Source organism: Carlito syrichta, unplaced genomic scaffold, assembly GCF_000164805.1.
Source record: "Carlito syrichta isolate Samal-C Ts95f unplaced genomic scaffold, Tarsius_syrichta-2.0.1 Scaffold316384, whole genome shotgun sequence".
In the NCBI taxonomy this organism is placed as follows: domain Eukaryota; kingdom Metazoa; phylum Chordata; class Mammalia; order Primates; family Tarsiidae; genus Carlito; species Carlito syrichta.
In genome coordinates, this window is record NW_007260480.1 from 411279 (window position 1) to 433858 (window position 22580).

Genomic DNA, 22580 nt, shown 5'->3' on the forward strand with positions numbered 1-22580 from the left:
AAAATGCCTCAGTTGGGGCAGCACAGAGAATGAAATATACAAAGCTTAATGGCTGTACTACATGAACATAACAGTTCTCAGTCAACCTAGCCATAATTTTCTACCTGGTCATCTGTAAGAAACTACTATATTTGACATTCAACTTTCACATTCAAAAAAGGAGAGCAGGCTGGGCTTGGTGGCTCAGCCTGTAATCCCAACACCTTGAGAGGCCAAGGCGAGTCGACTGCCTGAGCCCGCGGGTTCGAAACCAGTCCAGGCAACTTGGCAAGACCTCGTCTCCACAATAAATAAATAAAAAAAAATTAGCTGAGCATGGTAGCGCATGCCTGTAGTTCTGGCTACTTGGAAGGCTAAGACAGAAGGATCACCAGAGCCTGGTGGGTTGATGCTGGGGTGGCCATGAGTGTGTCACTGCACTCCAGCCTGGGCGACGGACTAAGACTCCAACTAAAAAAACAAAAGGAGAGCAACTTAACTTCAGACACAAAACAAAAAAAGCACAGAAAAACAAAACATAAATGGCAACAGCTGAAATCCCAAATGCTTGACAATTAGGGAACCATCCCATAAAGACACTTTAAAGACCAGTAGCAGGACTCATTTTATAATTTGGCATGTACTAGTTGAAGAGATAATAGGGAGCTAAACTATTATAAAGATATCAATGAAGCCGGGCTCCGTGGCTCAGCCTGTAATCCCGTGCCTTTGGGAGCCTGAGGTGAGTGGATTGCCTGAGTCCGCGGGTTTGAGACCCGCCTGGGCAGCGAGACCTCATCTCTATAATAAATCAAAAAATCAGCCGGGCGTGGTAGCGCATGCCTGTAATTCCGTCTACTTGGAAGGCTGAGGCGGAAGGATCGCCGGAGCCCAGCAGGTCAAGGCTGCGGTGGCTGGGAGCGGCCACTGCACTCCAATCTGGGTGACAGAGTGAGACTCCAACTCAAAAAAAAAAAAAAGATATCAATGAATCAGACAAACAGAAGACACATCTGATACCACATTAAAGATTCATATATAATATGGTGCTGACGTTAAGGAAAATAATTTTGGGACACTAGAGGGAAAAGATAATAGGGAAAAAATGACAAAGGAGCATTTCAGTCCGAGACTAGTCCAACGGATATCTACCACTGGGACTGCCAATCCTCATCTCCCAAGAAGCTGATCTAATAGACTATAAAACCACTTCATTCATTGCTGGGACAGACAACATACTTGCAAGTACAGTAATCCCTCTGACATTCGGATTTCACTCACTATTTGATGACTAAGTTGTTTCTGGCTGTAAAGATTTTCCTAACATATTTTAATTAGTCAGTTAACACAGCAGAGGCCGCTCCCTCTCTGAGGTCAGACAAGACTCACAGAATCACTTGATCTAATGAAGAAGAACAGTGGAGAAAAAAGGGAAAATTTCCTGTTTTTTTTGGGGGGGGGGACAGGGGCTTGCAAAATGTTTTCCTCTCACATAAAAATAAAACTCTACAATCATTTAATGGTTTGTTTCAGAAAAAGACAGCAAAACTAGCTTAGAGAATACTTATTGGGTTTACTAATATGATACAAAATAAATTCATAGCTGTTGGTCAACTGTTTTTCAAAAACCAAATGTGAATGTTTAATCTTGTAACTTAAGAACGGAGTTTTTCCACACTCCTTTATATAGAGTTAGCATCTGTAAATTGAGACCGTTTTTTGGACAATCATACAAATTTAATTTGTACCTGGAAACAAAAACACAACCTAACAGATTAACAAAATATGTCCTTTCGACAATATTTTTTCTGTGAATCTTTCTCCACTGTTACCATTTTTATCCTTCAGTCAATTAAGCTAGTCTTTAAACGTTTTATGTATTTTGAGTTTACAGAGAGTTAAACTCTTAAAAGAATTAGGAAGACTGTATCAAGACAACCTACCTTAACTTCTGAACTGGCTCCACTTTTTCCAAAGTAAATTCTCAAAATTGTTAGTTATTATTACTAAGCTATATGAGCTAGAGACATTTCCACTGCCATAGATACTTTTGTAAAACTGAATAAAGATTTTATTACACCACACACACAAAGAGCAATCGGTCCAGAAAAGGCAGTTTTCGGTTATTCTGCTGAGAATTTCTTTCCATGATTTCTCCCATTAAAGTATAGTTTTCAAAGCAACCACCACGACAAAGGAAGCGTCTAATTAGTCCATTTTCTTCTGATCCAAGAATGCTGAACATTTACTGTCCCATCTGTAGTTGTATCAGCAGTGTAATGAACACAGTTTATATTACTTAACTATTCTTTGAACTCCAAGAACTGTTGAAGTCTTTTCTGATGTTCTGCAGATGCTTGCACAGCACTAAATGAAACATAAATTCAAAGCATAAGCTTTATTTTACATTAAGCATATTAAGTGAACCACAGAGCACAGAGTCAATATTTTTCAAAACAATTAAAAATGAATATAAATCTTCACTTATTAAGTACTTCTGAAAAAGCGGGATGAAAACCCTTTTTAATCTGATGAAGAAGAGAGCTTGCATTTGGTAATGGCATGCTTCTACCTTCTAAGAGACCAACACAAATTAAGACTGACAAGTGAAGCCTTGGATTTGAACCTGCTCTGCTATGGGACCTGCTGTGCAGTCCAGGCCTTGCAGTAGATTTTCTGGATTTTATTATTTTATTTAAACCAGATTCCAACATTATCTTTGAGTTGTGGAGTATGTGGATTGCCTTTAATATAAAATCCTTTAAACTAAAATGTTTGGTTAAGACACAATAGACTCCATTAATGGTTTTCAAAGGTAACAGCTTGGTGGTTTAGATTTACTTTTCCCTTTGAACGTTCGTTATGTTTTGGATGGGAACAGAGTTCTCTCTCCACCCTCACCAGCACAAAAATAAGTTACCTTGACAAAATTAGACAAATATATACTGAAACTAGCAAAAACTGAATACAACGAAAGACTACTAAATAGTAACATATCATTAGTAAATGATAGAATTCTAGATAACTGAAGGTTACCCCTTTTTAAAGTACCAAAACAGTCCTATTTTAATATTTTTGCTACAAATCATGCTAAAATGCCTTACATACATCTCTGTATTTCACTGGGCAAACATGCCCTCTGGGTGCCAGTGAAGCTGTTGCCTCCAACTTAATGGCTCTGGAACTCTCTCCAACACCAAACCGGTGACTTTGCCTATAACTTCTCTCTGCTAGCAAGTAGTAAAGCATCCTTTACTACTCACTGTTAGTACTCTTGACTCTAACAGCAATCTCTGCTCCTCAGGTTTTTGCATATTATAGGCTGAAAAACCAGTCAATCAAACTTGCCTAAATTAGGAGTAAATGGCAGGAGGGATATACATCAAAGGATCAATGTAGCAGATATGTAGGATGGCAAGTCTAGAGATCTAATGTATTCCATGAGAACTATTGTATTCGGGATTTTTGTTAAAGAAATAGATTTTAGCTACTCTTGTACCACACCACATACAAAAAAGTAACTATGTGAGATGACAGATACGTTAATTTACTTCACTACAGAAGCCACTTTACTATCTTTATGTATTATCACATAACATCACGCTATGAACCTCAAACATACACAATAAAATTTTTTTTTTAAAGAGCAAATGGGTGCTGAACGAATGCCTCTAATGAGTGATTGGACTATGTCACTTTGTGAAGCTTGAGAGTTCATTTACACCTGGTTCTCAGAGGAAGAGCTTTGGGTAGGGACTAATTAGATAAGACACGATAATATATATCATATACAATAGGTATTACATATGTGTTATTCCATTTTATCGCTATTAACACCACATGAAGCAAAGTGGGTCTGAGAACATTTTCTTTCACGGGAGCATAAACAGTTTTCAGAAAGGTTCACAGATCAGAGGAGATTCCACACTTTACTGGTTAAGAGTAATAGACACCATAGGCCAGGTGCAGTCGTTCGCGCCTGTAATCCCAGTGCACTGGGAGGCTGAGGCGGATGGACTGCTTGAGCCTGGGAGTTCAAGACCATCTTGAGCAACACAGTAAGATCTCATCTCCACAAAAAAAGATTAAAAAGTTAGCCAGGTGTGGTGGTGTGCACCTGTAGTCCCAGCTACTCAGGAGACTGAAGCAGAAGGATTGTCTGAGCTTAGGAAGTCGAGGCTGTGGTAGCCGTGAGCATGCCACTGACTCCAGCCTGGGCAACAGAGTAAAACCCTGACTCAAAAGAGTATATACACTGTAGACAGAACTATAGAGTTAGAAAGATTTGGGTCTGAATTTCAGTTCTTCAACTCACTACCTACATAACCCAGGGCAAGTTACTTAAATCACTAAACAAAACTTGCTCACAATCACAGACAGACATAAATCCAGATTTTTTTGTTTGAGTTGGAGCCTCACTCCATCACCCAGGCTCGACCTGCTGGGCTCAGGTAATCCATTCACCTCAGCCTTCCAAGTAGCTCAAACTACAGGCACGCACTACCATGCCTGGCTAATTTGTTGATTTATTGTAGAGACGAGGTCTCACCAAGTTGTCCAGGCTGTTCTCGAACCTGAGGGCTCAGGCAATCCTCTCACCTCGGCCTCCCAAAGTGCTGGGATTACAGGCTTGATCCACCATGTCCAGTCAATCCAGATGTTTTAACTTCACATTTAACAGTCTTTCTGTCACATCATTCTGTCCTACATTTGTACAAAATAGTCTGTACTCACCTCATCATTTTCAGTGTACATATATGGCTCTTCTCAGAGAAAAGAAACTAGGGCAGAATTTCACTCCCATCATTCGTAATAATTCATCTATCTCCCTTTCTTATCCAATAAATCCCTAATTTCCCCCTTTCTCCTTGCTTTTGCTCAATCATCAATATATATCATCTCAATTTCATTCTCTAAGGTTATTAATGGGTGTTTTCTGAGTGTATCCTACATGTTAGATTATATATTAGAGACCATCTACTGTTACAGATGGAAAGAAGGCAGATTTATAAGAGCAAGAAAGACCTGATTTCAGGTTCATGTTCTAAAAGGCACAAGACTGCTATTAGGCAAGTTTTAACCTTCCTATTCCTCAGTTTTCATATTTGCACAATTATGATAATCTTTACACTTTGGAGGGTCTTCGAGAAGAGTAAATGAAAAATATACATATAAAGTTCTAGGTGTACTGTCTAGAATAGCAGTATCCAATAAAACTTTCTGCAATGATGAAAGTTTTTTACTTATGTTGATCAATATGGTAGCTACTAACCACATGTAGTTATTAACTACAGTACTAGAAATGTGGTTAGTTTGATGGACAAACTGTATTTTTACTTTTGTTTAATTTTAATTAATTTAAATAGCTATATATGGCTATCATCCTAGACAGCGCAGGTCTAGAAGGCACTCAATAGATTCTTTTTGTCGGTTTTTGAATAAGTTAACAAACCTCTTAATAACAGAGGATTACCTACAGCTCTTTTGTATTTTCACACAGAACCAAAATGTTCCACAAATACTTGCTACTGCTGCTGCCTAACATTAAGGAAGTAAAAGGAATCTACTACCTGCTTCTAAAAGCAGGTGGTATGAGGAAGTCCTAAACAACAGATTACACACAGAAGTAGCAAGGCAATCTCTCCTGCCTTCTAAAGTTCACTTATAATTACGATAAACCCAGTTTAGTTGCTGAGTATCCCTCATCCTGCCTCACTAGATCATTTCATGGGAGGAAAGTAGTAAACGTCAATATAACTCAATATAAACAGGCTTGGCATTTGTGGTTTTCTGTCTGTTTCTGAAGGTGCTATGATCTGTAGGTGTTTTTCCAGCATGATTCACAAAGCACCAGGGACTCATTTATGGAATCTGAGTTCACTTCAAGTCTTAGTTTGCTGAGCAAGAGGCAACAACAGAATTATTTCTGATATGTTTTTCAGGAAAGGCACTCAGTTTTTAGCTTTTCTTTCTCCCTTAAGGATCTTTTGCTAATTTACATTTGCTGCTTCAGAACTTTGTGTCCTCTTTTTTGTCCATTTGAAAGAAATTCCCAAAGCTCATCACAGCCCACATTTTAAAATATAAATATTGGCCACGTGCTGTGGCTCACGCCTATAATCCCAGCACTTTGGAAGGCTGAGGTGAGAGGATTGCCTGAGCCCACGGGTTCAAGACATGCTTGGGCAACTTGGAGAGATCTCATCTCTACAAAAAATCAAAGAGTGGCCGGGCTCGGTGGCTCAGTCTGTAATCCCACACTTTGGGAGCCCGCGGGTTCAAGACCTACCTGGGCAACTTGGCGAGACCTCAGCTCTACAATAAATCAAAAATTAGCCGGGCATGGTAGCGCGCGCCTATAATTGTGGTTACTTGGAAGGCTGAGGCGTAAGGATCGCCGGAGCCCGGCAGGTTGAGGCTGCAGTGGCCGGGAACGGCCACTGTTCTCCAGTCTGGGCAACAGAGTGAGACTTCAACTCACACAAAAAAAAAAAATCAAAAAGTTAGCCAGGTGTGGTGGCGTGTGCCTGTTGTCCCAGCTACTTGGATCTCCTAAGGCTGTGGTGGCTGTGGGCATGCCACTGCACTCCAGCCTGGGCAACAGAGTGAGACTCCAACTCAAAAAAAAAAAAAATCTAAAATTTAAAAATATATTTATTTATTTATTTATTAGTCTGCTGTCCAAGCTGTCAATTCATAGTAGAAACCATCAAGACCCCAAAAGACCACTTTCAACATGTGAGCCTTAAAATTCTCATACCTGTTTTTTCATGCAACTCCTGAGAAGGGATTACCATGGATCAAAACAGGTCAACTTACTTCAGATGTTCACCAAATGTAGTAGTTATTCGATAGATGGCAGTTTTTAGTGATGCTCTGAATGCAAATCTTAATGTTTTATAGGAAGTATCCACCAGACTTTCTGAAATCCGGGGTGGTTTACTGGACACATGAGGAAGTTTGAAGTACTTGTCAACTGCCTAGATCAAGAAAGAAAGAAAACACATTAGTTCAGATTATCAAGAAAGCCAACTTAGTCCAAAGAATTGAGATTCTATTTTAGGTAGATACGTATACACATACTGTAAAATATTTTAATTTCTCATTGTGGATCACAATCAAAAATTTGAAAAACAATGCATTAGAGAGGCTCAACTACTTCAGCAGTCGCAGGGCCCAAAGTCCAGACTTGCGCTATAAAAAGAAGCCCTAATTTAACAGCCTTGAAAATGCAAAGCTGGGAAGTGAAATTCTGATATCCGACTCCACTTATGATGTGTGACAGATAAGAGGACCTTCATTATAAATCACAGCAAAAACAAAATGAAACAAAATTTTATACTTTTTTTCAAGACATGTTGCCCAGGCTGGTCTTGAACCCCTGGGCTCAAGTGATCTTCCCAGCACAGCCTTCTGAGTAGCTGGAACTTCGGGCATTTGCCACCACACTTGGCCCAAAATTTTATACTTTACATAAATATACTTTACACTACACTAGTTTAATCTTCCTTTTCTTTCTTTTTTTTTTTTAAAGCAGGATTTACTGAGAGGACAGAAAGCTCCCACAGTGAGAGGGGACCCGAAGGGATTGCCTATATCTTCCTTTTCAATTTTAGACAAGGCATCTATGAACAAGAGTAGCTAAGAGTGAGAATTCACAAGGGAGGCTGAGGCGGGAGGATTGCTTGAGCCCATGAGTTCAAGATCAGCCTGGGCACATAGCAAGACCCCATCTCACAAAAAATATTTTTTAATTAGCCAGGCATGGTGGCACACACCTGTAGTCCGAGCTACTAAGGAGGCTGAGATGGAAGAATCGCTTGAGCCCATGAGTTCGAAGCTATAGTGAGCCAGGATCACACCCCTGCACTCCAATCTGGATGACAGAGCTAGACCCTATCTCTTAAAAAAAAAAAAAACCCGCATGGACTTTCTGGGGGTGAACCCTCAACTCAGTCATTCTAGGTCTTTCTTTCTGGACTGGTTAGAGTTCCCAGAGAAGAGTCTTCTAGTATCCTGATTGGAGGGCCTGGCCTCAGGGTCCTGAGGGCCATGAAGAGAACAGAGCTACTGAACACATCGCTGTACTTCTAGTCCAATACCCATAACTGTGTCTGGACTCTCCCAGGCCAGGGGCTCGACTCCCTCCAGAAGGTAAACCTCCAGCTGTGGTAGGAGAGGAGCAACCACCCGGCACAGCAGAAGATGTAGGGATCTAGCTGGTTTTCAAAGAGCTCTTACCCAAACCTCCTTTTTTTTTTTAAGCAGGATTTATTAAGAGGACAGAAAAGGTCCCATAGGGGGAGGGGACCCAAGAGGGTTGCCGCAAGCCTCCATGTTTTGAGTACTGGTCCCTTCATCCTTGATGCCAGGAGCCGCGTGCTTTTCCTACTTTCAACTGGGGATCTGCCCCTGGAATCTGCTAAGTTAGTTATTCCAAGCATCTGCCTTCCCGCTTCAAAAACCTTGTTGCTGTTGTGTCCACTCCTGGTTATGAACTGAAGTATTTTGAAAGTCCTTTTACCAGAATTTAGCAGAGTTCGGGGACAGGAACAAGATTTGATGCATGTGTTCAGTGTGCCATGATAACTTCAAGTCCAATCATTTATTCTTCCAGGAGTCATTTATAAGAGTACTTCCTGGCCAGGCACACCTCTAGTATTTGAGAGGCCAAGGTGGGATGACTGCTTGAGCCCAGGATTTGAGAGCAGCCTGGGCAATGTAGTGAGACTTTGTTTCCACACAAAAAAATTAAAAACCTAGCCAGGCATGGCAGCACTTGCCTACAGTCCCAGCTACTCAGGAGGCTGAGGCCAGAGGATCGCCTGAGTCCAGAGGATCGCCTGAGTCCAGGAGGTCAAGACTGCAGTGAACCATAATTGTGCCATTGCACTCCAGCCTGGGCACAAAGTGAGACCACAACTGAAAAAAAAAAGTGTTTCCCAAGATTGGGACATACTTGAGATAATTTTAGGCAGTATGAGAGGTAGAATTCAGTGAAACACTTAAGCAATATTAAATAACACTAAATCATATTGGAAAAGTTGTTTTCTTTTCAATTTTCTTTTTCTTTTTTTTTTGGAGTTAGAGTTGGAGTCTCACTCCCTCACCCAGACTGGAGTGCAGTGGCATGCTCCCGGCCACTGCAGCCTCAACTTGCTGGGCTCCGGCGATCCTTCCGCCTCACCCTTCCAAGTAGCCAGAACTACAGGCACATGCTACCATGCCTGGCTAAGTTTTGATTTATTGTAGACATGAGGTCTCGCCAAGTTGCCTGGGTGGGTCTTGAACCCGCGGGCTCAGGCAGTCCACTCGCCCTGGCCTCCCAAAGTGCTGGGATTACAGGCTGTTCAATTTTCCAACAAGTGTTCTGATTAGGTTCTAGCTCATCAAAATTTCTGTTTTTCTTGCATTTGCATCATCAAAATGCAATATTTAAAAAACGTTTTGCCAGCTCATAGCTTTGTTAAAGAGGGCACAGTCATTTTTTTGCACCATACTTGCCAAAACATGTTCACTCTTAGGTGTAAAAGAATAAAATTATCAATCCAGTGATGTTTTTCACTTTGACATCCTCTATGTCCTTCCCATCACCTTTGTTTTTTGTTTTTGTTTTTGAGTTGGAGTCTCACTCTGTCACCCAAACTAGAGTGCAGTGGCCGCTCCCTGCCACCGCAGCCTCGACCTGCTGGGCTCCAGCGATCCTTCCACCTCAGCCTTCCAAGTAGCTGGAACTATAGGCGTGCGCTACCACACCCGGCTAATTTTTTGATTCTTTGTAGAGATGAGGTTTCACCAAGTTGCCCGGGCGGGTCTTGAACCCACAGGCTCAGGCAATCCACTCACCTCAGCCTCCCAAGGTGCGGGGTTACAGGCTGAGCTACCGAGCCCAGCTCTCATCACCTTTGAATACACACACCTACCTTCGGCATTTGTCTCCCTTATGAACGGTATATGTTAAATTTTCATAGAAGATGAAGGCCACTGTCATGTGTATTCTTAGTAAAATAAGATGATTCAAGTTCTTATTATAAAATAATATGGAATAAAACCCTTCCTATTGAATTACTAGATGGGCATATCACATATATTTCCTTTTCTCCTTAAAAAGATATTGTTCTATCATCAATTCTTGAGGAGAAAATATATCTAGCATATTATCACCTGAAGATTCATAGTATGGAGTTCCTCTTATATAATCAATTTCACTATCATTAAGTCTAGAGCTGTGCAGTCCAATACAGTAACTGCCAGCCACATGTAGCTACTGACTACTTGAAATGTGGCAGGTCTGAACTGATATGTGCTGTGAAGTGAGAAATACACACCAGATTTCAAAGACAGTATGAAAAAAGGAACATAAAATATCTCATTAGTAATTTTATATTGACTACGTGATAAAAATGATACTTTTTGGGGGGGGGGTTGGAGTCTTACTCTGTCACCTGCTCCCAGCCACCGCAGCCTCGACCTGCTGAGCTCCGGTGATCCTTCCACCTCAGTCTTCCCAGTAGCCGGAATTACAGGCGCGCGCTACCATGTCCGGCTAATTTTTGATTTATTGTAGAGATGAGGTCTCGCCAAGTTGCCCAGGCAAGTCTCAAACCCGCGGGCTCAGGCAATCCACTCACCTCAGCCTCCTAAAGGCACGGGATTACAGGCTGAGCCACCGAGCCCGGCTAAACTGATACTATTTTAAATACTGAGATAAATTATTAAAATTACTTACAGCTGTATGTTATTAATGTAACTGCTAGAAAACGCAGCTACCCAGGTGGGTTATGTTATGTTTGCATTGAACAGAGCAGATCTGGAATGCTGCACTCTCTCTCTTTGCATTCATCTCCAGTGTGTCTAAATCATTATTTTAACATATTGGCAATTTCTTCCCTTTATCCTTGTAAGCAGAAAACTGTAAAAATCTCAATTATCAATTATTCAATGAAAGCTTTAAAAAAAGGGAGAGCCTGCAAAAATGTATGTTCAGACTTCCTACACACCTTTTCTTGAAAAATCATGCAATACTACATAATTTCATCATTCATTTATGTTATTAGTCTTTTTACCACAATTGGGAATAACTGAAGAGTATTGATGAAATAATTCCTAAGATGATCAAATAGCAAATTGTCTCAAGACAGTGAATATGTAAAATCACTACAATCTATAATATACCTTAGATTTCAAAAGGGCTCAATGGCCCTACATGGGTAACTGCAAGAGAATATATTTTGAGTTTTCTAAGTAATTTTTCTCTTTATTCGCTGAAAGACTGCTAAGAATGATTAATAGTTTAAAAAAAAATCAATCTTTACAAACAGAACTGTAAAAAAAAAAAAAAAGAAAATGCAAAAAAACAAATTAGGTCCACCTAATGGTATAAGGGTTAAATTAAGAAGGAAAGTCTCCATTTAGAACTAATGTTTCCTTAACATCTCTCTAATCCTCACCAATCTCATAGTAGCCACATTTATAACAATCGACAAGCAGGCCTCAGGTTCAGAGATTCTGCAAGAAACAGTATCTAGATGGAATTTATTATTGACTTTTCTCACTTTGACTGTCCTACAATTCTGAAACCCCAAAAGCCCTGAAAACAAAAAATTTTTGTAACTTTTTATTTTTAAAAGTGATGAGATGCTGTACCAAAAGATGCAAAAGCTGACCTTGCCTGAACTCACGTGTCAGTAAAATCTGACCTGAACTCACACAGGCTATGTATAGTCTTAAATTTCACTTAGTAGGAATAATCAGACATTTCACTGGAGAAAAGCATTAATGTATTTGATTAAAGGGGATTCTACCTCAGACACTAACAGGAGTGTCATGTAGTATGAGACATATATGTTACATTTTTCAAATTTAAAAAACTCTGAATTCTGAAATACATGGTAGGATTTAAGATAAGGGATCATAGACCCATATTCTATTTGTTGCAAGTCAAATTAGTTTTCCTTTTACAATAATGATATAGAATTTCCTTCTAATTAAATTTACATTCAAAATGAATGACTTAAGTAAAAGGCAGGGTAAATAAAATATGACTAAAATTATGACAACAGTATGTGGTAATAAACAGTATAACAAAAATTATGAAGGCAGTGTATGAACAACTCAAATGTAGATTGGGCATCTGTCTGACATTGGGTCTCCTAGCTGCTTGCTTACAGTACTGAAAGCAATAGGTTAAAAAAAAAAAAGGTTCTTTCAATCTGAAAGATCTGTCCTATATAAGAATTCTGTCATACAACACAGTAATAATGACAACAAAGTCCAAAGAGCTAACATTCACTGAGCGCTTACTATGGGTGAGGCACACAGAGTGCTTACAGCGATGACCCTTACTCATTCTTCACAACCCGAGGAGTCAGGGACTGTTGCCATCGCTCCCATTTTCCAGATATAGAAACTGATGTTTGGAGAGTACCATATTCATTGGTTCTATAATATGCCTTTTTCTTTTACATTTTTATAATTTCTGAAATGGAGGTACATCTTCCAATTAATGGCATCTTAGAGTCAAAGAAATAATGATAAATGTCATTTCCTAGGTTGCACAAGTAGGAAGCAGTAGGAGCTAGAATTCAGACAGCCTGACTCCAGGTCTAACACTGTGCCACTTCTAAACACTGCCCTTCTGTCTTAAGAAGGGAGAGGGCCAAGCACAGAGGCTCACATCTGTAATCCCAGCACTTAGGGAGGCAGAAGTGAGAGGGTTATCTAAATCCAGGGGTTTGAGACCAGCCTGGGCAACTTGACAAGACCTCGTCACTACAATAAGTTTTTTTAAAAATTAGCTGGGTATGGTGGCATGCACCTGTAGTTCCAGCTACTTGGAAGGTTGAAGTGAAAGGATCACCTGAGCCCAGCAGGTCGAGGATGCAGAGGCCATAATCATGCCACTGCACTCCTCCAGCCTGGGCAACAGAGGGAGGCTCCTACTCAAAAAAAGAAAAAAGAAAAAAAAGAGAGAGAGTAAGAAATGCACATCTCTGCCAAAACATCTCAGAGGTCATCTGATACGGTGGACTGCTAAGCACTTGGGTCCAAAAGCCTGGTTTCCGATCCTGACTCAATCATTTACTCATTACAATCATGAATAAGTCACACCAATAGGTATACAGTCTTTCTGACAGAAACTCCATCTCACAAAATGAGCCTTCTTCTGACCTCACAGAGTTGTCACAAAAAATTTTTTAGAGCATTTATTTTGGATTACTATGCAAATGTTATGTAAAGCAGCACATGATTCTAGAGAAACAGAACAGACACTGATTTGCAGAATACTGGCCAAGGATCTCTGGGCCTTCAAATTCATAGCTCTGACACTCAAGAATATTCTTTTCACCAGATACAGTGGCTCACATTTGTAAAACCAGCACTTTGGGAGGTTGAGGCAGGAGGATTGCTTGAGCCCAGGAGTTTGAGACTAGCATAGGCAACATAGCAAGACTCTATGCAAAAAACAAAAAAAATTAGCCAGTCATGGTGATGTATACCTGTAGTCCCAGCTCTTTGAGAGGCTGAGGTAGAAGGACTGCCTGAGCCCAGGAGGTCGAGGCTGTGGTGAGCTATGATTGTACCACTGCACACCAGCCTGAATTTGTTGCACAAATTCAGCAACAGAATTTGACTCAAAAAAAAAAAGGGGCGGAAGGATATATTCCTTTCTTTTTTCTTATTCTTCCTTCCAACCCCTAGACGTTCAGGGAAGCCATTACTGACCTCACATCCCCTGTTTATATCTCCCTTGACAAGACTAGCTTAGCTTCACCTGTCATATGCTCTCTCTGATCATCCTGCATTTTCTGTACTCTGTGGTACTTCTTACAATTGTAGTTCATGCTTTGTATGATTATCTGTTTTACAATCTGTAAGCTCCTGGAGGGCAGGAACTGGGTCTGTTTCTATTCTATAGCTTATCACATGCTAACAGCTTGATAATTAAATATTTACTGGATGGACAGACCTGTAAATGGCACAAAGGTAAACTTCAATATTCCAAATAGAGCAACATTTGACCTTCAGATGATGAGGCAAAAAATATAACAGGCCTGATTTCCTATGTCAAGAATGACACTGGACTTTTCAAAGAAAAAGCTTTATAAAAAACTGTAAGCATATTAAGATGAAAAAGTTATGGAGGTAGATGGTGGTGATGGTGTGAATATACTCAATGCCAAAGAATTATATACTGATAAATGTTTAAAATTATAACTTTTATGTTATGTATATTTTACTACTATTTTTTAAAAATTTCAATTATAACAAATACTCTGGCTGGGTGCCATGGCTCATGTCTATAATCCTGGAACTTTGAGAGGCCAAGGCTGGAGCCCAGGAGTTCAAGACCAGTCTAGCCAACATGAGACTTCACCTCCACACACATACACAAAAATCTACTATTTTGGTTCACAACCTTTTGTATGTAAGGACTCTTTTTAAAGACAGCACTGACAACCAACAAAATATTATGGATTTCCATAGGATAACAGTTGCTATCCATCTACTGATAAAGGAAACAAGTAACTACCATTAACTTAGTAATGCTTTCAAAGAAATTTATATTTTAATTAATCAAAACAACATGTAGAAACCTCTGAGGAATAGCTGCAAACATGGCGGACACGTTAATTATTCAGATGACAGTAGCACATGTGTGAACGCATGAGTCCCTTGTGATAAGTGCGATCTCCCAGGATGGCCTGGCTACCAGTAGGAAGTACTGCTCTGACATATCTGTCACTCCACTCCTTGCTCTCTCTGAATGGTTTGAGGAGTGAAAGGCTCCCCTTTCCTTTCACATTTTGCCTTTAATGATTCAGAGTGATATGGCTGATGTTACTGATACTGAAAAGCAAAACAAAGGGACAGAATCATTCCATACAATTGTTCCTTAGTAACACCTAGAAGCCTGTAATGTACAACTTGCCTTAGATTACAGAGATATTTAGAACTTACTCTTGTCACTAAAAGCAAGTATGTCTTCTAAATCAAAGTACATAAAACCAGAAACATATAACAGAGCTCATAAGGTCACATCCCTGCCTCTCAAAAGAAAAGGATGGTTTGGGATCATTTAAATCAACCCACTGCATCAAATTAGGCCTTAGAACAGAAGGCTTGGCCCACTGAACCAGCAAAGAAGCAATCTAGCAGCCACCCAACCAGAATTTAGTAAGTGTCTGTCCTATTATTAGAAAGTCAAAGAACAGATGTTGGCACGGATGTGGAGAAAAGGTAATGCTCATCTACTGTTGGTGGGATTGTAAACTAGTTCAACCTCTACAGACAACAGTATGGAGATTTCTCAAAGAACTAAAAATTGAACTACCATTTGACCCATAATCGCACTACTAGGAATCTACCCAAAGGGAAAAAAAATACCAATATATAAAAAAGATATCTGTCCTCCTATGTTCATTGCAGTACTATTCACAAAAGCAAAATCATGGAACCCACCTAAGTGCCCACTAACAACTGATTGGATAAAGATAATGTGGTATATATACATCATGGATGACCATGCAGCTATAAAAAAGAACAAAATCATGTCCTCTGCAGCAACATGGATGGTGCTAGAGATCATCATCCTAAGTGAACTGATGCAAAAACAAAAAACCAAACACCGCATTTTCTCACTCATATATGAGCTAAATGGTCACAAAGATGGAAATAATAAACACTGGGGACACCAATAAAGGGAGAGGTGGGGAGAGGGGATAGGGTTCAGAAATTACCTATCTATGAAGTACAATGTTCACTATCTGGGAAATGGGCCATCTGAGACCCAATCCCCACCACTAGGCAATATGTCCATGTAATGAACATGCATATGTACCTCCTGAATCTAAAATAAAAATGGAAAAAAAAAAATAAGTGCTTGTTTCCAGGCACAATGGCTCACAACTGTAACTCCAGCACTTTGTGAGGCCGAGGCAGGAGAACTGCCTAAGCCTGGGAGTTTAAGACCAGCCTGGGCAACATAGCAAGATCCTGTCTCTACAAGGAAAAAAAAAAACAAAAGCCAAGCATGGCAGTGTACAACTGTAGTCCCAGCTACTGGGGAGTCTGAGATGGGAGGATTGCTTGAGCCCAAGAGTTTGAGGCTGCAGTGAATTATGATTGTGCCACTGTAGTTTAGCCTGGGCAACAGAGTAAGACTCTGTCTCACAAAGAGATAAAAGGTAAACAAAAAAATAAGCCCCTGTCATTTGCCAGGTATCATATGGAATGCTGAGAATACAGAGATGAGACAGGGTCCCTGCCTCTACTGCAGCTAATATAAAGAGGAGACAATAAATGTCAAGGAAATCAACCAAGTGTTGAGATGGGGGTTATAGAGTCAGACAAAAGGAGAAAAATATGTTGTAGGCAAAGAAGGAAAGAAAAGGCAGCATGTACAGAGTTAGAATTAGGCTCAAACAACAAGATATGTTTGGAAGAAAAAACTGAATAGCCGGCCATGCGCAGTGGCTCACACAACCCAAGCACTTAGGGAGGTGGAGGCTAGAGGATTGCCTGAGTACAGGGGCTCAAGATCAGTCTGGCCAACTTGGCAAGACCTCATCTCTACAATAAATAAATTAATAATTAGCTGGGCATGGTGGCACGTGCCTATGGTTCCAGCTACTTGGAAAGCTGAGGCAGAAGGATCACCTGAGTCCAGCAGGTCAAGGCTACAGTGGCTATGAGTGTGCCACTGCACTCTAGCCTGGTAACAGAGTGAGACTCTGACTCAAAAAACAAACAAACAAAAATCCTGAATAACCCATGATAATTTTTAGAGCAGAGGACTCATGAGAAAAACAGTAGAGTGAAGATCTCAGTTAAGTGTCAGTAGGAGCAAGAGGCCAGAGAAACAATTCAGGACAGGAATCCAAGAGCCTGAAGCCAAGTTGAAGTGAGAGGGAAAGGCCAGAGAATGGACAGGTGGTAAAGACAAGACTGATCCCTTGGGGTTTTGCTCTAGGGTGTAGCTGGAGGACACAGGGACAAGGGAGTTGAGAGAATTAGTAAGAAAGTGGTTGAAATGATAGACTAGAAAGTCTGATCTGGATAGAAAAAGGCATGCATGTAGCCAGGAGGAAGCAGAAAGACAAAGAACATGGGGGAAAGAAACTGGAAATATTAGTAAGAATCAAAGTACTGGACAAAAGCAAGGGCATGAGAAGGCTGTGTATGGAGCAAAGGCTCCTACACAGGGCCCGCAAGCCTGTGGGCAGAATTCAGATGGTAGGGACTTTAGTATTACATGTTTATCTTCGCTAAGTTCTCACTAAAATTTGACAATTCAGCCAGGTGCAGTGGCTCATGCCTGTAATCCCAGCATTCTGGGAATGGTTTGAGGTTGAGGTGGGAGGATCATTTGAGCCTACGAGTTTGAGACCAGCCTAGGCAACATAGCGAGACCGCATCTCTACAAAAAAATATAAAAGTTAGCCAGGGGTAGTGGCTAACTACTTGGTCCCAGCTACTTGGGAGGCTGAGGTGGGAGGATTGCTTGAGCCAAGGAGGTCAAGGCTGCAGTAAGCAGTGATTGTGATCTGTCGGGGGACGGGGAGACACCTCTTACCAACAAGGGTGCCTGAACAAAGAAGCATATTTGTATACCTAACCCTTAACTGTACCCCACAATATCATAATAAAAAATATTGATTATAATAAAAAAACTATATATATATATATATATAGCCACACAGCACCCATAAAACACATGGGATCAAAGACAGAGGAACCAGAAATATTTTCAACATGAAACTAACAAAGTGCAGGGGAACCAGAAATATTTTCAGCATGAAACTAGCGAAGTGCATGGCCATTCTTGATATTTTCCTAAAGTGAAAATGAAATGAGATAACATACATATAAAAAGTTTCAAAGTCATCTAACTGGAAAATTTTCTTTAAACATTATCTTAAAAATCAATGCTGGGCATGGTGGTTCAACCAAAAAAATCATCTTAAAATTAGAAGTAAACAAAAATTCATTTAATAGCTTGATTTAAAAAAAAAACAAAAAAACCAGTGATTGTGCCACTACACTCTAGCTTGGGCAACAGAATAAGACCCTGTCTCACATACACAAAAAAGTTGACATCTCCTTCAAGTAAGTAAGCAACAAATCATAGTAGCATCAGCAGTTCTTGTGACTTTGTCACCAACAGAAATAACCAACATCTCCATATCACATTACTGTTGTTAGTTATCTTGAAATACCATTAATCTTATCACTACTTCAAAATGATGAGTTATTTGACTCAATGACACATTTTGTTATGTAATACAGTAACTAAAAAGCACATGTTACCATACCACTAATCTAACATCTTGAGAATTCAATATATTTGATTTCCTTTCCAGTCCTAAGGACTTTATGCATTTAAGGACATTATTCTGAGAAAAAGTTCATGGGCTTCACCAGGCTGCCAAAGGGAACTCTGGCATAAACACATCAAAAACTTTGGCTTAGAGGATGGAATCCTGGAGTATCAAGATTTGAAGGTGGACTGTTCAGAGATAATGTGCCCAAGTAAGTCAGGGTATACAAATGAGTAGTGAAGAGGATGAAGTCAAAGAACTACGTAGCCAGGGTGTGGGACAGACTATCCATGTAGACACTGAATTATTCTTTACAATTAATCTCAGGATGTGGAGTGGAAAGAAAAAGATTGTGCAGCATTTGCAAAATCTGATGACTGCAGAGCATAACCAAAAGGCTGATTGTGTTGTGGCTCAGGGGAAAAGAGATATTACAAGCCTCACACAAGGAGGGGTTTTTATATTCAGAAGCTAAGTACCAGGTCACTGGTCCTGTTCTTTGTTCCTTTTACCTCTTCCCAGATCCCCAAAATAGGTCCTTTTGCTGTGTTCTACCCTGCCTCCGAAGAGTATTCTCCATACCAACTCCTCTGGTCAAAGTAAACAGGGTCTGCAATGGTTTGAATTCATCCCTGAAGGGATTCATCCCACAGGGCATGTGCTGGAAAACTTGATCACCAGTGCAATAGTACTGGGTGGGAGGGCCTCATAGGAGGTATTTAGTTCATGAGGGCTCCACTCTCATGAATGAATTAATGCAGATTATAAGAGGGCTTGAGGCTATGAATTCAATTTCTTGCTCCTTCTGTGCATGAAGGATATTATGACACAGCATAAAGGCCCTCATCACCTTGGACTTCCCAGCTTTCAGAGCCATGAGTCAAATATATTTTTGTTCCTTATAAATTACCGAATAGCAGCATAAAACAAAGACAGGGCTTCACATCTGAACAAATCTATAATTCTTAACTTTCTGTCCAAAGGTATAAATGACCCCACCACGTCTAGCCTAGCTGACTATAATCAAAGAAAAAAATTACTTTTCTTCTTATCAACTATGAAGAATAACTAGAAATTTTGATGGTACGGTGGTGAGAACAGAATAATTTTGGGGCAGAACACCTCTAGGGCAGTGTAATCTTTATGAAATTAATTCGGTCAGCTTTAGCCAGCATTTTTAGAAATTATTTAATTTCTAAAATTAAATGCACTGCACATATTAAAAGGTGAATACTATTCCAAGAATCTTTTTGCTTCTGTTATATACACACATACGCTGTAAAGGTACTGCAAATCATGGTTCAAAAAATTTGAAAGCCACAGTTTTGTTTTGTTTTTTTTGTGGAGTTAGAGTCTCACTCCATCACCCAGGCTAGAGTGCAGTGGCACGCTCATGGCCACCCCAGCATTGACCTGCTGGACTCCAGTGATCCTTCTGCCTCAGCCTTTCAAGTAGCTGGAACTTTAGGCACGCAATACCACACCCAGCTAATTTTTTATTTATTGTAGAGATGAGGTCTCACCATGTTGCTCAGGCAATCCTCTCACCTCACCTACCAAAGTGCTGGGATTACAGGCTTGAGTCACTGTGCCGGGTCTAAGCCATAGTTCTAAGGGTGGAACTGTTCTCCCTGGAGAAAGAGCCCTATGTGGGAGGGTCAGGTGGGGGGTGAGGAACAGGACAAAATGACAGACAAGTTTAGGAAGAATAAGCGATGAGGATCTGCAGCCTTTCCTGGGATCTACTGCACTGCTAATGCCCTGCAATGAGACCTGGTTCTGAGATTGTGAAGCCTGAGATAAGTCGCTCCACTCCAGAGCCTCCCTCGTCTGTAAAACAGGGCCTACAATATCTCCATATTGCTTACTTCACAAGATAGTAACGAGAATCAAATAATGATATGAAATCACTCTGTAAGCTATAAACATTGTACTACTGTGGTTATCTTATTTTATCACACTGTCAGAGTGATAAAAAACAAACTGTTATGAGCACCAGAGATATGCCCAAATCATAGGTACTATGTGGTCAGATAAGTTGAATATTAGAAGCTGTGGGGAAATACTAGGAAATCATTTCTTCAGAGACAGGCAGTTGGGAAAGAGTACAAATAATAAAACTATCCATATGGACATACACGTCCAAGTAGCATCCAGAGAAAGTGAACACAAGGAGTACTTACAGCAAAAAATCACTGGTAGATGGTAAGACTTCCTAAAGGGTAAAATGAACTGAATAAAGTTTTGCATAAAGGAATGGTGAAGCATGTTTTCTCTTCACAGTTTAACAAGCTTTCCCAAACCAAAAGAGGCACCCATTTTTATCCTGCAGGCCTAGTTCAATACCACCCCCTCCAGAAAATCTACTGCACCCCCTAGCTGCTGTCTCAAATGCCTCGAGCATTCAGTAAGCCTTATGCGACACATAATCAATATTATAAGGTGATATAAACATACCACCAACGTGATGTTAGTAAAGGAAGTCTGGGGGAGAGGGAAGAAGATGGTCTCTACCCCTACTCAATCCACAGACTGCTTACCTCTTGCAGCGTCAATAAAGTATTAAGGATGGCTGGTAGGGTGGTCTGGACAACTCCAAATCTATCTTCTGTAAATGATGCTGCTACTAAGTGAGACAGACCTACAAGGGAAAAGAAAAAAAAAGTCAGAAGTGAATCAAAATTGGGCAAATCTATTTGCAATCTATCTATCTAAGGAAGGATTAATATTCTGAATATAAAAAGAATCACAAATAAAGAGGGAGACAATACAGTAAAAAAATGGGCCAGGTCAGATGTGGTGGCTCAGCCTGTAATCCCTGCACTTTGGGAGGCTGAGGTGAGAGGACCAGCCTGGGCAACTTGACAAGACCTCGTCTCTACAATAAATAAATTTTTAAAATTAACCAGACGTGGTGGCGCACACTTATAGTCCCAGCTACTTGGAAGCTGAGGCAGAAGGATCGCCTAAACCCAGCAGGTCAACACTGGAGTGGCCATGAGTACACCACTGCACTCCAGCCTGGGCAACAGAGTGAGACTCCAACGGGAAAAAAAAGGGCCAAAGATGGAAAAAGGCACTGAAGAGATGCTCAACTCTATGACCAGGTGCAGTGACTCAACCTGTAATTTCAGCACTTTTGGAGGAAGAGGCGAGCGAATTGCCTGAGCCCAGGGGTTCGAGACCAGCCTGGGCAACTTGGTGAGCCCTCATCTCTATAATAAATAAAAAAAACATTAGCCGGGTGTGGTAATGCATACCTATAGCTCCAGCTACTTGGAAAACTGAGGCAGAAGGATCACCTGAGCCCAGCAGGCCGACGCTGGGGTGGCCGAAGTGTGCCACTACACTCTAGCCTGGACAACTGAGTGAGATTCTGACTCAAAAATAAATGAATAAATTAATTAATTACTTAAAATGTTATCTGCAAATTCAAAGACTGAGATCCAAGTCCAGAACTGACCTTTCAGGAACTATACTTCAAATTTTATTTTATTTATTTATTATTATTTTTTTTAGTTGGAGTCTCACTCTGTCGCCCAGACTGGAGTGCAGTGGCCGTTCTCGGCCACTGCAGCGTCGACCTGCTGGGTTCCGGCGATCCTTCCGCCTCAGCCTTCCAAGTAGCCGGAATTACAGATGCGCGCTACCACGCCCGGCTGATTTTTGATTTATTATAGAGATGAGGTCTCGCTACCCAGGTGGATCTCGAACCCGCGGGCTCAGGCAATCCACTCACCTCAGCCTCCCAAAGGCATGGGATTACAGGCTGAGCCACCAAGCCCGGCTCAAATTTTAAATGATAATTAAAATATCAGTTACAGTTCTCAGACATTGCTTACCTTCTAATGCCCAAATATGCATTTGGGCATCTGAAAAAACAGCCTGGATGGAGGCCTCTGGGTGCTACAAATAAAGCAAAAACATTTAAGAGAGGTCCCTTGGGCAAAATTCTATTCTTTGATGTAATCAAATGTGTAGACTATAATAACAACAAAATCACAGCTGCCTCTCAAAAATTAAAATCTGAAATATAATTTTTGATAATAAAGCATTCTGCCATCGACTAATTGTGTGACCCTTGTCAAATCTCTAAATCTCCATGTGCCTTAGTTTCTCATTTAGAGTACCGTACTAGTCAGAGGTCACCTTAGAGTAAGGTTACAAAAGCTCTTTTTAAAACAAAAGTACTGCCTAAATACTTACTACCTCTTGTCTACCTTCAACCCTACTCCAAAGAAAAGCCACCTAACCTCTATTTTAAAACATTTTTTTATTTAT

General features: G+C 40.5%; 1 protein-coding gene across 5 annotated transcripts in view; it reads right to left on the reverse strand.

Moving 5' to 3' along the window:
- Nucleotides 1-2030: 2030 nt before the first annotated feature.
- Nucleotides 2031-22580, reverse strand: part of NDC1 (NDC1 transmembrane nucleoporin) — a 60275-nt gene continuing 39725 nt past the window's right edge. For 3 of the 5 annotated variants that reach the window (XM_021707105.1, XM_021707104.1, XM_008074260.1), the window contains 4 exons: nucleotides 22142-22205; nucleotides 20840-20940; nucleotides 6799-6959; nucleotides 2033-2346 (listed from right to left, as the gene is read on the reverse strand). In XM_021707105.1, the coding sequence (XP_021562780.1) occupies nucleotides 2283-2346; nucleotides 6799-6959; nucleotides 20840-20940; nucleotides 22142-22205 (390 nt within the window). In that variant the 3' untranslated portion in view covers nucleotides 2033-2282. Of the gene's footprint in view, nucleotides 2347-6798; nucleotides 6960-20839; nucleotides 20941-22141; nucleotides 22206-22580 lie in introns of all 5 variants that reach the window. The other 2 variants (XM_008074259.2, XM_008074258.2) reach the window with 1 other exon arrangement.